The sequence below is a fragment of the Marmota flaviventris genome, chromosome X (genome assembly GCF_047511675.1).
Source record: "Marmota flaviventris isolate mMarFla1 chromosome X, mMarFla1.hap1, whole genome shotgun sequence".
In the NCBI taxonomy this organism is placed as follows: Eukaryota; Metazoa; Chordata; class Mammalia; order Rodentia; family Sciuridae; genus Marmota; species Marmota flaviventris.
The window spans coordinates 1,838,105-1,853,377 of NC_092518.1; the positions used below are offsets into that span (position 1 = coordinate 1,838,105).

A 15,273-nucleotide genomic window follows, 5' to 3' on the forward strand; every position below is an offset into this window, starting at 1 on the left:
AGAGAGTCCACCCCAGGGTTTGCCACTGAGCGTCATCGGCTCTCTGCAGGGTGACAGAGACCCAACAGTTCCTAGTCATCCCGCCAGGCTGCCTGCTCCCCTCCGGGGCCTCCGACTCACACCCTGTGGAGGCCCACCTTGAAGTCCCTTGTCGGGCCTTCCTGCCTCTCTCTTCTGGCCCAGGAGGCAAAAATCTCAGGACATAGAAACAGATGCACCTTGTCCCTCAAAAACAGAAGAAAAGCAACCCGGAAAGACAGGTCATGTTTGCAGGGCGCGGAGATGCACGCCTGTTACTCCAGCTGCTTGGGAGGCTGAGGGAGGAGGCCCAGCCTCAGCAACGTGCTAAGGAACTTAGGGAGACCCTGTCTGTGAATAAAATCCAAAATAGGGCTGGGGATGGGGGTCCGTGCCCCTGAGTTCAATCCCTAGTACCAAAAAAGGAAGAAAAAAAAAATCATGATTTCTGGTTGTGTTTGGGAATGGCTCGGTACAGAATAAATAACTAAATAAGCAAAAACAAAGCAAAATTTACAAAGCATGCTTTCTTATTTCCAGAAAATTTAAGTAGCTGAAGGTCATATTCCCAATAAGAACGCCTTACGCGTCTTGATCCATGATGGTGTGGACATTCACGCTGCAATATGGTTACAGTGGTGCACCCCAAGAATCCCAGCCACTTGGGAGGCTGAGGTAGGAGGATCGGGAGTTCGAGGCCAACCTGGGCAACTTGGGAAGACCCTGCCTTCAAATAAAAATAAAATGGTCTGGGGATGGAGGTCAGGGCTGGAGGGCTGGCCTGGCACGCAGGGGTCGATCCCCCAGCCCTGGAGAAACAAGAAGAAAACAGAAATCCTTGCAGAAGCGGTCACCATGGGTGTGACTCAGGTGGGGGCGTGGCCACAGTGGGGCGTGGCTAACGTGGGGGCGTGGTTACAATGGGGCAGATTATGATGGGGCTGGTTATAACAAGGCGTGGCCACTAGGGGTGTGGCCATGGTGGGGGGCGTGGCCTCACTGGGGGCGTGGTTATGGTTAAGGCGTGGTTATAATGAGACATGATTACAATGGGGCTGTTTATAGCAGGGCGTGGTCATGGTGGGGCGTGGCCTCAGTGGGCGTGGTTATAGTGGCATATGATTAAGAGGAGTCTAATTATGCTGGGGCGTGGCCCACAGTGGGCGTGGTTACGGGACTGATCAGGAAGGTCTCAGTTAAGGGGCGTGGTTATGGGGTCCCTGCTGAGACTGGGAACTTCCTGTGTGTCCCCACGATTTGCTGACGGTTCATGACTTTTTCTGTTGCCTGACTGAGAAAGACTTGTTCACAGAGACAAAGATCAAGATGGACACATTCTTTAAATTTAAAAATGTCATTGTCATCAAGAGTAGCATCTTAACCTTGTTTTCCTGTTCTTTTTTATTTCTCTATTTTTTGAGGGGGGGGAGGTGGTGAACCCAGGGGTGCTTAACCACTGAGCCCCATCCCCAGCCCTTTTTATTTTTATTTTGAGACAGGTTCTTGCTAAGTAGCCTTGGGCCTTGCTAAGTTGCCAAGACTGGCCTCCGACTTGTCATCCTCCTGCCTCAGCCTCCTGAGCTGCTGAGATTATAGTGGTGCACCACTGTTCCCGCCTATCTTAATAATTTTGAAGTCTTTAAACCACTGTGCTTAAGAATATTCTTAACTGTCCTGGCACCATCCCTACCAGAGTTTTATAACTTGTGAAACTGGAATTCATAACTTTCCATTTTCCCTCTGCCAGCCCCTGTAACTACCCAATTTTAGTTTCTGTCTCTGAGCTTGATGACTCTGCAGTGCTTGTCCTTTTGTGTGAGGCTGGTTTCACTGACCGTGAGGTCCTTGGGGCTCACCCATCCTGAACCCAGTTTCCAAATTCTCTTCCTTTTGAAGGCTGCATAATATTCCACTGCATGGATACACCACCCTGTATTTATCTGTTTAGCCAGACACAGACAAATGGGTTGCTGTCTCCTTTGGGCTGTTTTTGAACTTCAGCTGTCAATAAAACTTAGCTGGGACCATCCTTTACAAACCACCTACGGTTCCTTTGTGCATCCTACCCGAAAGAGCCACTGTGTCTTGCCAAGATGAAAACAGTTACCGGCTTCTGACCCCTCATTCGACCCCAGCACCGACAGAACGTGGGTTCTCAGAAGCAGAGGAGCCGATTCAGATTTCTTAAAAGATACAAAGTTTTTATTATTATTATTAAACAAAACCTGGAATCCATAGTATTATTCCATAAATTAGCCGTAAAATTTTCCTAGGGCCTATATATATATATACACACACACACAAATCACAGTGATTTCCTTTGTGCAATGCATCGGCGGGATGAGAAACAGGCTTCTGGAATTCCTCGTGAGGATCTGGGACCCAGCGCCCTGCAGGGTGCACACGCCAGATCTGCAAAGGGTGCACCGAGGACCTACGTGTGCCCAGAGCACAAGACACAGCGCACACACACACACACACACACACACACAAAGACTCAAGCTGTAAGTTGTGCAGGATTGCAAAAAAAAAAAAAAATAAAATTAATATCCAATGACAAGATAGGCCTGAGGGAGGGCTTCCCATCCCACCCACGTCGTAGAGTGATTTTTTTTTTTTTTTTAACTTAAATAACAGACCCCTCCACAAAAAGGGACGAACTGCACGGTGAACAGAGTTTACAACATGAAAACTTATTAAAAAAAAAAAAAAAAAAAAAAAAAAACACAGGGCGTCCTCCTGTTCTCAGGGAAGAGGGTCCCGGGGGACATAAGACCCAGTGGTTTTTGCAAAAGCAAATTCGACAGGAAAAAAAATGTCGACATGCTCGGAAAAGCACTTTGTCAACCCAGTGACTTTGACAGACGTGGGGGGGGGACCCATCTGCAAGTCCTGGGGTGCCCCCCCCCCCCCCCCGGCGCCTCGGCCGTGAAGGCTTGGGGTCCACTATGAACAGTCCTGAGCCGGTTTCACAGTTGAAATGGTCCCAAAGGTTGCAGGCAACGTAGGTGACGGCGTGTGGCAAAGGTGTGCGAAAATGTCACTGTCCCCAGGGGGGCGTTCTGAAACAGTGAGTTGGAATCACCTGATCTTTTAAGGTGCACAGAATGAAACAAACAAACAAACAAACAAAAAAATTGATTTATGATCCAGTGATTGTGCATCTGCTTGCAGGACACGCATGCAAGATTCTGTGGCATTTGGGTGTTAAATTCCCTGTGATCCTTTTATTTCCTTCCTGAATTTCTCCATGCACACGCAAGAAGGCAAGAGGTGAGACTTCTCCCTGGGGAAACAGGGCTCCCCCCGGGTAGTATATATCTCTATTTTTTTTTTTTTCCTTGCAAATCTCTATCTTTGAAGGTCTTCCTGTTGAACAAAATGCTGCCGATTCATAAATCATAAAAGAAAAAAAATAAATAAAAAGCAACATCTCCCCTGGGCCTTTTGCAGATACAAAGTTGCACGTATTTTATTTTGACTCTTGGCACCCGGATGAGGTTGGACGCCTATCGGGAAATTTTGCAAAGGTCCCCACAGAGTCGACTCTTTGGGGATGAGATGAAACAGTGGTTCCAAGTGCGTGATTGGGGTCAACGACATCGGTCTCTACCTGAGGCCACATGCAGTGACCGTGGCCCAGTCCTTAGAGAAGGCACGTGCCCCTGAGGTTTCTGTCAACGTTGGCGATAACAGTGTCCCCTGCTGCTGGATTTCCTCTTAGCGTCTAACTTGCTCTGCATCGTCAGGGGGGCTGACTGCAATCTCATGGAAGAATCCCGTCACCCGTGATTCTGCACATTGGATTTTTTTTTCCAGTATTAAATGGGTGGATAAAAAAAAATAAAAAATAAAAACCTAGCCAGGTGCGGAGGCACCCACCTGTTATCCCAGGGGCTCAGGAGGCTGAGGCAGGAGGATCGTGAGTTCAAAGCCAGCCTCAGCCAAAAGGAGGCCCTAAAAAACTCAGGGAGGCCCTGTCTCTAAATAAAATGTAAAAAAGGGCTGGGGACAGGGCTCTGTGGTTAAGCACCCCTGAGTTCAATCCCTGGCACAAAAAATAAGGGAGCCCCCAGGACTCCTGTGTCCAGGTACCATTTGTTACTCTGCTCACAGGGGACACTCCAGGTATACAGACAGCTGGCTGATTTATTTCTAACAGATTAATTATTAAATGAATCAATAGATCGAGTTTGGGAGGCAAAGGCCAGGAGGAGACATTATCTTCTAAGTCCAGAACCTTCTCTGACGAACCGTTCAGAGATGGGGGCCGAGCGTGGAGCTCAGGCACAGCGGGTTCAATCCCCCAAAGGCATTAAAAAGAAAAAAAAAAAAAAAAAGAGTCGAGATTGTATTCCAAATTTTTAGCACGTCTCCGGCTGCTCCAATCCGCACCATCTCCGTTTTGCATTTCCAAAGTGTAAAGCGTCCAGAGAGAAAGTCCCATCGATATGGAAGGAAAAACTCCATAAATATCTATAAAATGCATAGACGGTGTTAGGGGAATTATTTTTTTTAAATGCACCCATCATAGATTTGAGCTTTGTCTCCGAGGCGACCCATTTCTTTTTCAAAGGATTTTTAAAAACTGAAAAGAATAGGTTTGGCCAAGGAGAAGCCCTTACACGCACACACACACTCACGCACGCACGCACACACACACGCACAACCTGTGGTTACGAGCCGGCGGGTCTGGTTGCAGGTTCGAGTCCAAGAAAACCAACCAACGCACAGTAGAAGCACACCTGCTAACAGGTTACGATTAAAAACCCCCACAACCCGTTTCCTACGGCGCAGGAGAAGGTTCCAGTCGCTTCCATAATGTCCCCCGACCTCTATATACAGTTGGGCGTCCATAAGTGCGCAAAGTCCTCCTCGCACCAAGAGAGAGCGTTTCTTTGGGCCGACGGAGGTGAAGTTCTTGGTCCTGGGCAGGCTGACGTGTTCCTGGAAGGAGAGGGACAAGGGATTGAGTTAGGGTTTGCGCACAGCTGGACACGACTCCTGGTTATCGTCTTGAGAGTCATAGAAACGTCTCCCTTTCATAAGTAACAAGGCAGGACCCCGAGTCCTCCATCTGGGGTACTGTCATCCCAGGGGTGCAAACGTAGCAGTGGAAAATTCCACAAAAAAAAAAAACAAAAAAACAAAAACGTTAAAAACATCATGTGCCAAACTGGGCAGCGCCCTCTTCTGTTCTACCTTGGAACAGCACCTCTGCCCAGTGTTTCCACACTGTATATGCTACCCTCCCTTTAGTCACCTCGTAACTTTCCTCATGACCAGACTGGACGTTGCGGTGGTACGACAGCGCTACTGACCCTCGTTTTAGTTAATACGGGTCCCAAATTTGATACTGACACAGGGAATATTACTACAGTATAATGCTGTAATTGTTCTACTTTACATAGGATTCGGTACTTTCTGATGTTGAGCACCATAGGCCAGTCATGGAACATAGTCCCGTATGCATAAGCAATGACTGATATCTAAAAAGAAAAACAAAAAAGACCTGTAGAAGCTCAATGAAACAGACTTGAGATCATTTTGAAATGATTTGAAATTTTGAGATCTCAGAAATTTTGAAATTTGAAAAAACTCAGCAATTCCATATGGGGTAGTCCCTGGTATTTTAACATTCACTCACAGACACAGAGGACAGGGACTCAAAGAAGCTGTAATGGGTTTGGACACAAAGTGTCCCCCAATATCTTATGTGGGAGACAATATTCAGAGGTGAAATAATTGGGTTATAAGAGGTGTAACCTAATAGTGGATTAATCCACTTGAATGGACTCACTGGGTGGTGGCTGCAGCAGGTGGCTGTGGCTGGAGGAGGGGGTCCCTGGGCTGTGCCTTTGGGGTCTCTGTCCTGTCCCTGGTGAGCAGAGCTCTCTCTGCTCCCTGGTGCCCTGTCCTGAGCTGCTCTCCTCCTCCAGGCCCTGCCGCCATTTTGTTCTGCTCCCCTTGGGCCAGAGCCATGGAGTCGGCCACCAGGGACTGGACCTCGGACACCATGAGCCCAAATAAACTCCTCCTCCTCTAATTGTTCTTTTCAAGGGTTTTGGTCACAGCAGCAAAAAATACTGACTGAATCCTATGATCCTGGGGGTCACACAGTCCTGAGCCAAACACTGTGCGTTGGTTATCATTTTGATGACCCCCAATTAGCCACCGGAGACACATTCCAAGACCCCCTGGGTTCCCTAAAGTCACAAAGAGCACCAAACCCAACGTGCACTATGTTTTTTCCCATATATACATACCTATGAGAAAGTTTGATTTATAAATCAGGCACAGTAAGAGACTGACCATAACTAATAAAATACAACCACCAAACGAACATATTCCAAATATAACATTTATGATAATAGACCCTAATGAAAGTTTCATGCCTGTGGTCTCTTTTTCTTAAAATACCCTACTGGACCGTACGCTCCCGACTTCTTGGGCTGATAAGATGCTACCCTGTAAGAAGAAGTTGGGGAAAGATGCAAACGTTCATTTCTGTCCATCTGATAACCAACATGGCTGCTAAGTGACTAATGGGTAGGTAGCATATAAAGGGTGGATACATGGGGCAAAGACATTTTTCACATTCCAGGAAGTCGGCCCTGAGATTTTTGTCACATGAGCCAAACAGTGTGCAATTAGAAAAAAAAAAAATGATAATTTATAAATTGTCATTTTCTAGAATTTTCCTTTTTACCTTTTCAGACGGGTGGCCCCTGAAATCTCAGAGGGTGGTGTGTCACATGAGGGAGACTTGGTTTGGCTTCTTTGCTTGAGTCCCGACGGATGAAGGAGGTAAGCCACCCCATTAAAGACCTACCTTCCGAAAACGTGAGTTCGAATCCTCAGAAATTCTTGAAGATTTCCAAGTCTTTTTCTGACACGGGCGAAGTCGTGTCACAGTCGTTCTCAGAGTACGTCTCAAAGTTGGAGGTGTCGCCATCGCTGCATAACTTGGGTACGATGGGGGGCTGCGGGAGGTCAGCCACAGTTAGGTACGGGGACACGGGGACACTGAGGATATCGTTTCCCTTTTCCCCTTCTGCTATTTTACATAGAAGTGGGAACGGACGTGAAGAAGATGGACAGGTTTCCAATGTTCATGGACAGGGGCAGCTGGGAACTAAAGCGAGGCCCTAAGCAAATCAGGGAGACCCTGTCTCTAAATAAAATACAAAATAGGGCTGGGGATGGGGCTCAGGGGTTAAGTACCCCTAGATTCAATCCCTGGTACCCACAAAAAAAAGTGGGACTGAAACACTTCACCCCATCCTGGGAAGGTCACTGGCTCTAAGATACCCCTTGAAGACGTGGATACAGCTGTTAACCAACCTAGGTGTCCAGCCATGGATGAATGGATAAAGAAAATGCGATACATATGCCCAATGGAATATTATGCAGCCAGAAAGAAGAATGGAATGATGTCGCTTGCAGGAAAATGCATGGAACCAGAGGACATTCTATTAAGGGACATGAGCCAGGCATGGAAAGACAAGCGCCCCGTGTTCTCTCTCATGTGAGGGATCTGGAATAGTCAACCAGAAACCAATAGAGTGGTTTTACAGAGGTTGGGATCATTGCGTTCTGTAAGAAATGTTCAAAAGAGGGTCACCTTCAACTTCCTCTGGGGGACAGCATCCCAGTCCACAGCGCGGAACCACCGGTGCTGCTTGACGTCATTGGCGCCGTTCTGCAGGAGGAAGGGGCACTGTCAGTGTGTCGAGTGTGCAAACATACACACCTCATTATCCAGAGAGTAAAAGACACAGCAAGGCCCTGAGCCGCTCAGGGAGACCCTGTCTCTAAATAAAATACTAAATAGGGCTGAGGATGGGGCTCAGGGGTCGGGTGACCCTGAGTTCAATCCCTGGTACCAAGCAAAAAAAATATAAAAGAATCGTTGGGGACCTCAAGGTGTAGTGAACAAAGGGGTCTCTTTCTCAAAAAAATTTAAAAAATTAAAAATAAAACCAGCATGTGAGTTTTAATGTAACGCGATTAATTCACACAAATATCCACGTCTATCACGGCCCTGCTCATAGTCGCTAAGAGGTGGTCACGGCAGAAACCTCCATGGACAGACACAGTGCCGTCTATCGAGACCGTGGAATACTACTCAGCCATGAATAAGGAAGACATACTGGGAAAAGTAAGGATGAGGCAAAATCCGGAGAACACTGCAATAAAATAGAATAAGACCCAAAAGGTGACGCTTTCTTTCTACACGTCCACACATTCAAAAGGGCCAGAACAGGGAAATTCTACCAACAAAAGTTAAAAAAAAAAAAAAAAAAAAATCAGGTGTGCGATTGCTTAAGGCCAAGAATGACCAGAGATCACGCAGCAGGGTGATGCGGCGCCGCTGTAAATAATAATCAATAAATTAAACGGCTGGGGTTGGGGTCAGTGGTTCCCCTGATTCTAGGGGAAAAAAAATGGGCACACGGAACTGGATCAATGGGTACATTCAATGGGTTTTGGATTCTCTTCCCATCAATCGGACCAGGATGTCAAAAAGATGAATAATGACAAGAGAGTCGCAATGGCGTGTCCTGGGCCTTGGTTGGTGCCCATTCGTGAGGGAGGTACAGACCTTCATGTTGCCCAGGCGCTTGGTCCTGTCCACCACCAGCAATTTCTTAATGAGGTCTCTGTTTGGGGAACAGAAAACAGAATCAGTCAACACACACCATCTTAGGGCCACAGTGAGAGCAGCTACCTCAAGCGCATGATCATGGGGACCCCATTCTCTGGCACAATTTGTCACCGTCGTAAATTCTTCATGTGCCTAATGATATCCACGTATTTCAGATGTCACAAAACTTCCCCTGGGACTGTTGCACAGGGTGGAGACTGTGCAATCTCCTAACATTAGCTAGGGCACTGGGAGTAGGTCAGAAGAGAAATCTCTGATCCCCGAAGCCCAGAAGGCTTCCGGGTCTAGGCTGCAAATCGCACCTGTCCCTACCGCTGGGAAATGACAGTGGCGGAAGATTGGAGACCCTGGGAATTAGTAATGCTGTGTACCCTCAGTGACGACAGAAGCCCTCTCTGGTTTCAGAACCTGAGACCACAGGATGACCTCATAGAGCACTTGGGTGCTGTAGGTCTCAGATGCTCTCAAGACTTGATTGACAACCTGGAAAAGTATTTAAATCCTTGAAAACTCTGTGGCCATTGGCCTCTAGATCCTTATTCTTATTCTTATGTTATTTTTTTGGTGCTGGGGCTTGGACCTAGGGTCCCTCGATCCCTGAGCCCCGTCCCCAGCCCTATTCTGCATTTTATTGAGAGACAGGGTGTCCCTGAGTTGCTTAGGGCTTCCCCTGAGGTCAATCCCTGCCAGCAAAAACTTTTAAAATAAATAAAAATAAGAAGAAACCACCGAGCGGGGTGCCGGGTACTTACTTGGTGCTGAAATCCAAATACCTTGGGAAATCTATCCTCCCTGCGAGAATTTTCTGATAGATGCCAAATGGGTTGTCGTCAAAAAACGGGGGGAACCTGTTGGAAAAAGAAACGTCTATTTTAGTTATTTTATCTTACTTTTTGCACACGGCAATCATGGTGTGGAAGAGATGATGCGGTCCCGATGGTTTTTCTCGGACAGAATGCTGGGTGCCCATCTGTCTGGGAAGGTCCCCGGCAGAGGGCACCACCTCCCAGGGAAGGTCATGTAAACCAACAGCGCTTTCTAGATGGTGCTCGTGGGCAGCAGAGATCTGGTTTGCAAGGTGATATGTCCCGGCCCCCGAATCTGGTTTTGTTAATAAAGTTTTATTGGTACCGACTTATGCACATTCAGTTAGACAGCGTCTGTGGCCAGGCACCATCATGGGTGGGACCCACTGAATCCATAAGCAAAAAAAAAAAAAAAGAAACCTTTTTTCTTCATAATTCTCGCAGCTTTTTGTTATAGTAACGGAAAGCTGACATCCCGTGGAGGGAGCTCAGCCTGGGACCCGGGTCCAGCCTCTGCCCTGCAGGGTGAGGTGGATCCATTTCTCTTGCTCCCGGGACCCTCGGCTGAGCCAACCTGTTACAGCAGCCGCACAGACTGATACGCACACTTCACCTGCTCAAATCCATTTCAGAGAAATGAAATAACAGGGGCTCGGCGCTAGGAACCCCTCGGTTCCATCCGTGGTACCACAGTTCAAAAAAGAAAGTCCGTCCTCATGGGGGTGGGGGGGTCCCCCAAACAGAAACAGGACTCGGGACCTGGGGACCTCAGTGGGTTGGAAACCCCGGGAGCTGGAGCCTGTCAGGCCACGCGGCCCTGTGTGCATTGGTCAGGAGGGACAGCGGGCTGCACACCTGGGGGACGCGGGAGACCTTTCCTGACTGTGTCCAATGCCCAGAAAGTGACCTCGAGAGGCAGCATGGCCAGCTGCTCCCTGCAGGATGCTGGCCGCGTTTGATGGCCGTAGCTCTGTGTGACATGTGGGCTGCTCGGTTCTGCATGTTCGTTGCAGGTCAGCCTTGGGCCCCAGGTGGACACCACAGTTAAGAAAGCGCGGGCTTCTCACGACATCTCCAGGGTGGACGGTCCCCTGTTCACGGGTTTGCCTTTCCCTCCCCTGCACAGCAGCCTGTCCGTCATCCCAGCATGCATGCACTTTCGAGTTTGGGGACAGCAACGTCCCTTGGACAGATAGACAGCAATGTCTCTTGGACAGACGGACAGCAAGAGGCGCTGCTGTGCCAGGCGCACTGTCTGCGAGGGGGACCCACTCACCCTGCCACCATTTCGAAGATAAGGATGCCCAGCGCCCACCAGTCCACGGCCCGCCCGTGGCCTTTGCTCTGGATGACTTCAGGGGCGAGGTATTCGGGGGTCCCGCAGAGGGTCCACGTCCTGGGAGGGCAACAGAGAGGAGCACCGGGAGGTCAGCTGCTGCAGGGACACAGGGCACCCCACCCAGCTCCTCACGTATCTGCAAAAGGCGAGAAACCAAGGCTCCGGAAGCTGAGGCAGGAGGATGGCTAGTTGGAGGCCAGCCTCGGCAACTTAGGCCCTAAGCAACTCGGGGAGACCTTGGGTTCAATCCTTGGGAGCAGGAAAAAAAAAAAAAAAGAAAAAATTTAGCTTAGCTTCTAGCGCCACCCAGTGGACAAGTGGTGAAAGAGGGGATTGGATTTTTCAGGACCATCAACCACATTCAGTTCCAGCGACTTGGGTGGCCTTCGGGATGCAGGGAGGTCACTCTACCTGGTTTGCTATTTTTTTCCCCTTTTGTTATGTTTTGTTTTTAATCATCAACGCTTTCGCTGCTGCCCAGATCGTCACCTTTCTTGCAAGGAAAATTTGGGAATCTGCAGATTTTAGTTACACACAGAAGCTCTTGTAGAGCATACAGAGAGCAGATTGGGAGGCTGAGGCAGGAGGATGGCAAGTTGGAGGCCAGCCTCAGCAACTCAGTGAGGTCCCAAGCAATGGATGAGGCCCTGTCTCTAAATAAAAATAAAATAAAATAAAATAAAAAGAGCTGGGGATTGTGGCTCAGTGGTAAAGCGGCTCTGGTTCAATGCCCAACACCAGATAAATAAATGGTAAAGGGACCATAATATTCATTTTTTATAATATTCATTGTTAAAACCTCAGTGACCTTCAAAAAAATGAGCTTCCGTGGATATTATGATGGATGAACAGGGAAGCCACAGAATCTGTGCAACGGATAGAAAAATGAACACAGGGAGCACTTTCTTCCTGGTTCCTTTGCATCAGACTTTTAAGGAAAATAACTTTAAGAAAAGAAAAGGGGCGTGGCCTGCGGGAGGAGGCCTCAGAACCCGGATATTCATTCAAGGACCTGGGTCTCCCCGTGTACCACGGGCCGCCAGCAGAGGGCAGCACCGACTCTCCAAAATTTTTGGAGGGAAAAAAGTGACCTCTTTATTAATTATTCTGGGCAAAACGAGGGTCACCGTCTCCTTCAACTTAATTTAAAATGAATTTGAAAAACCAACACTCTGGACAGTTGCAGGAAAACTTTTAAAAGTATTTCACAGCAGCTTGGACAGATGAGTCTGGTCTCTCAAGGTTAAACTGCAGGAAGACATTTTTTTTTTTTTTTTCTTTTTGGTACCAGGGATTGACCTCACGGCCACTCGCCCCCTGAGCCCCCTCCCCAGCCCTATTTTGCATTTTATTTAGAGACAGGGTCTCCCTGAGTTGCTTAGGCCTCGCTTTGGCTGAGGCTGGCTTTGAACTCATGATCCTCGTGTCTCAGCCTCCAGAGCCACTAGGATGACCAAGGCGTGGGCCACAGAAGAGGCCACCATCCAGGACAGAGCGGTGCTAGACACACAAATGCGCAGCCGTGTGAGCTCGTCACTGTGTGGGTGCCTACAGCTGTTCGCGTGTCACACATTGTGCATACGCTGTGAATGTCACCCACGACCATCAATGTGTTCAGTGGGTTACAAAATATCAGTGGATGACATTGACAGAATTAATACTAATATATTCATATATATCCTATGCACATGTGTGTATGTACACACACACACGTATGCACATTAAAACTACATGATACATGTGTATTAAAATGCTAATGTATTAATTGGCAAGATCAATACTAATATATTGATTTATATTATATATGCATGTATATGTACACACATATGCATATTAAAACGACATATGTGTATTAAAATGCTAATGCATTACATCGACAGGATTAATACCAATATAATTATAGCTTATGTTCATAAACACATGTATGTGCATATATATTAACACGACATACATACACCTGGGTATATGCAATGTGTGTATATGGATATAATCTATACATGTATGTATATATGCAAATATATGCATGTAGGAGTGTGTGCATACATTAATCCAATATGATATATTCACATGCATGTGAATATGTATTAAATGCATATCATTAAATATGTATTAAATACATATCATTAAGTATGTATTACATTACACCATTATATAATATAAATGCATCATTAATATATTATAGACATAATTAATGCTAATATATTAATAATGAAATATATATATATATATATATATATATATATATATATATATATATATATATACATGCACATGTATCCATGTGCATGTATTAAGGGTTTGTGTTTGGATGTGAGTACATTAATATGATACTATATGTATACATGCCCATAAATGCATATTAACATAATATAGTATATAATACAGGTATATAGGTATATGCTTACGTATTTCATTAATAAATATATATGCATACAGAGCACTTTAAGTCTATATCAATTAGGGTTTTTCAGACAGGATTATAAGTGTCCTGGTTTTGCTTCTCTGGTGAACACTAAAATCATATATGGTATATAATACAATACACAATGGGAGATGTACAATATTTGTTATTGTACTAAGTATTTACATATATAACAAATATTGTACACCGTGTACAATTCTATGTATTTATATCAGTATGTACTTGTTATATTGTTGTATCGTGTTAATATACAATAGATTGACACGATCAGTCCCGTGTGCTAACACATGCACGTGCACATGGATGTGCACATATTGACACATGCTATGTGCATACGTGTGCACAAGAGGACTTTACGGATCAGGGTTTTCCATAGGGGACCCTCCTCTCCTCCTCCTTCCCCTTCTCTGGAGAACACTCGCGTTTCCTGTAACCTCGTGCGTAATAGAAAACGTGGGATTCAAAGTGCAATACCAGCCAGGCGCGGTGGTCCACGCCGGTCTTCCCAGGGGCTCGGGAGGCTGAGGCAGGAGGATCGCGAGTTCAAAGCCAGCCTCCGCCAAAGCGAGGCCCTGAGCAACTCAGGGAGACCCTGTCTCTCAATAAAATGCAAAATAGGGCTGGGGACGGGGCTCGGGGGTCGAGTGCTCTGAGTTCAATCCCTGGTTCAAAATTTAAAATTGCAGTTGGATCCGTAATGTCGTGTGCAACCTGAAACACCGCTTTCTTACCCTGAGCTTTACGCATCCATGACATGGAAACGCAGCGGAGACCCACGTACGTGTGAGGGACACGCACATGGCAGAGGCCCGTCCAATGGAAACGCAGCCTAGACCCAGCGACAGAGGGTGAAGGACGGGAGCGCAGGGCGCAGTAGCTTTGGAGCGGGATCTGCACCGCGCTCCCCACAGGGGCTCTGCATGCGCCTCGGGCACCTTGGACAGTCTCGGGTCAGCACGGCAGGGCCACACAGGGGCCTCTTCCAAGGTGGACAGGAAGGAGCATGACCTGCCCAGGGACCAGCGCGGACCACAGCGAGCCCCAGGCCTGCCCCTGGACCCCTGGCTTCGCACGGGACAGTGGACGCTCTGCGCTTTCGCTGCACCTGGGTGCCTGGCCTCGCCACTCTCCAGGCGCACGCGCATCCCCGGGGGGTCTCCTACCTGTCCACCAGCTTCTTGGCGAACCCGAAGTCCGTGAGCTTGATGTGGCCGTCCCGATCCAAGAGTATGTTCTCCGGCTTCAAGTCCCTGTAGACGATGTCCCTGCAGTGGAGGTACTCGATGGCGCACACGATCTCGGTGGCATAGAAGAGCCCCGTGCTGCAGGGGAAGCGGCCGCGGTTGCGCAGGTAGCTGAAGAGCTCGCCGCCCGGCACGTACTCCATCAGCATGTAGAGGAAGCGATCGTCGTGGCTCGTCCAGAACCTGCGGGGACCAGGGAAGGGTGACGCTGGAGCACGGGTGACGTTCCACACTGAGATACGCGTCAGGTGGCTGTGGCTCCAGGGGGATGCGCACGGCCTCGCTCAGCTGCTGAGGCTGGCTTTGAACTCGCGATCCTCCTGCCTCAGCCTCCGGAGCCGCAGAGACGACAGGCGTGCACCACGCGCCTGGAGGTGGGTGTCAAGATGCACAGGGACTAAAAGGCGCTTGGGGTATGGAGGCGCCACGATGCTTAGGGTGCAGAGGGACCGGTGTATGCATGGGGCGTGCATACCTGTTAGCAGGTGCAGGTCGAGGAGGCTCAGGGTGCCTACGGACGTACTGCTATCTTGGGGACGAGGACATGTCAAGACACACAGACAGATAGATGCTCAGTGTGTGCATATGCTTAGGACATATTCAGTGAGATGTCCCAGGACGGGGACACACAGATGTGAAGATGGACCCACACAGAGATTTATGGTACTGGTGAGGACCCAGAAGGAGACACCCGGAGCTCAATCATGGAGCCCAGCTTAGCAGGAGCGACCACGGGAGATCCATCCCCGGCACCAAAAGAAGAAAAGAAAAATGTG

At 48.0% G+C, this 15,273-nt stretch overlaps 1 protein-coding gene across 1 annotated transcript in view; it reads right to left on the reverse strand.

The window, feature by feature from the left end:
- Window positions 1-2,192: 2,192 nt before the first annotated feature.
- The window catches only part of LOC139703202 (cAMP-dependent protein kinase catalytic subunit PRKX), a 35,349-nt gene continuing 22,268 nt past the window's right edge, over window positions 2,193-15,273 (reverse strand). The window contains exons 3-9 of the mRNA XM_071606143.1: window positions 14,417-14,680; window positions 10,769-10,888; window positions 9,439-9,534; window positions 8,624-8,681; window positions 7,643-7,720; window positions 6,851-7,001; window positions 2,193-4,965 (exon numbers count right to left, since the gene is read on the reverse strand). Of these exons, the coding sequence (XP_071462244.1) occupies window positions 6,876-7,001; window positions 7,643-7,720; window positions 8,624-8,681; window positions 9,439-9,534; window positions 10,769-10,888; window positions 14,417-14,680 (742 nt within the window). The 3' untranslated portion in view covers window positions 2,193-4,965; window positions 6,851-6,875. The remainder of the gene's footprint in view (window positions 4,966-6,850; window positions 7,002-7,642; window positions 7,721-8,623; window positions 8,682-9,438; window positions 9,535-10,768; window positions 10,889-14,416; window positions 14,681-15,273) is intronic.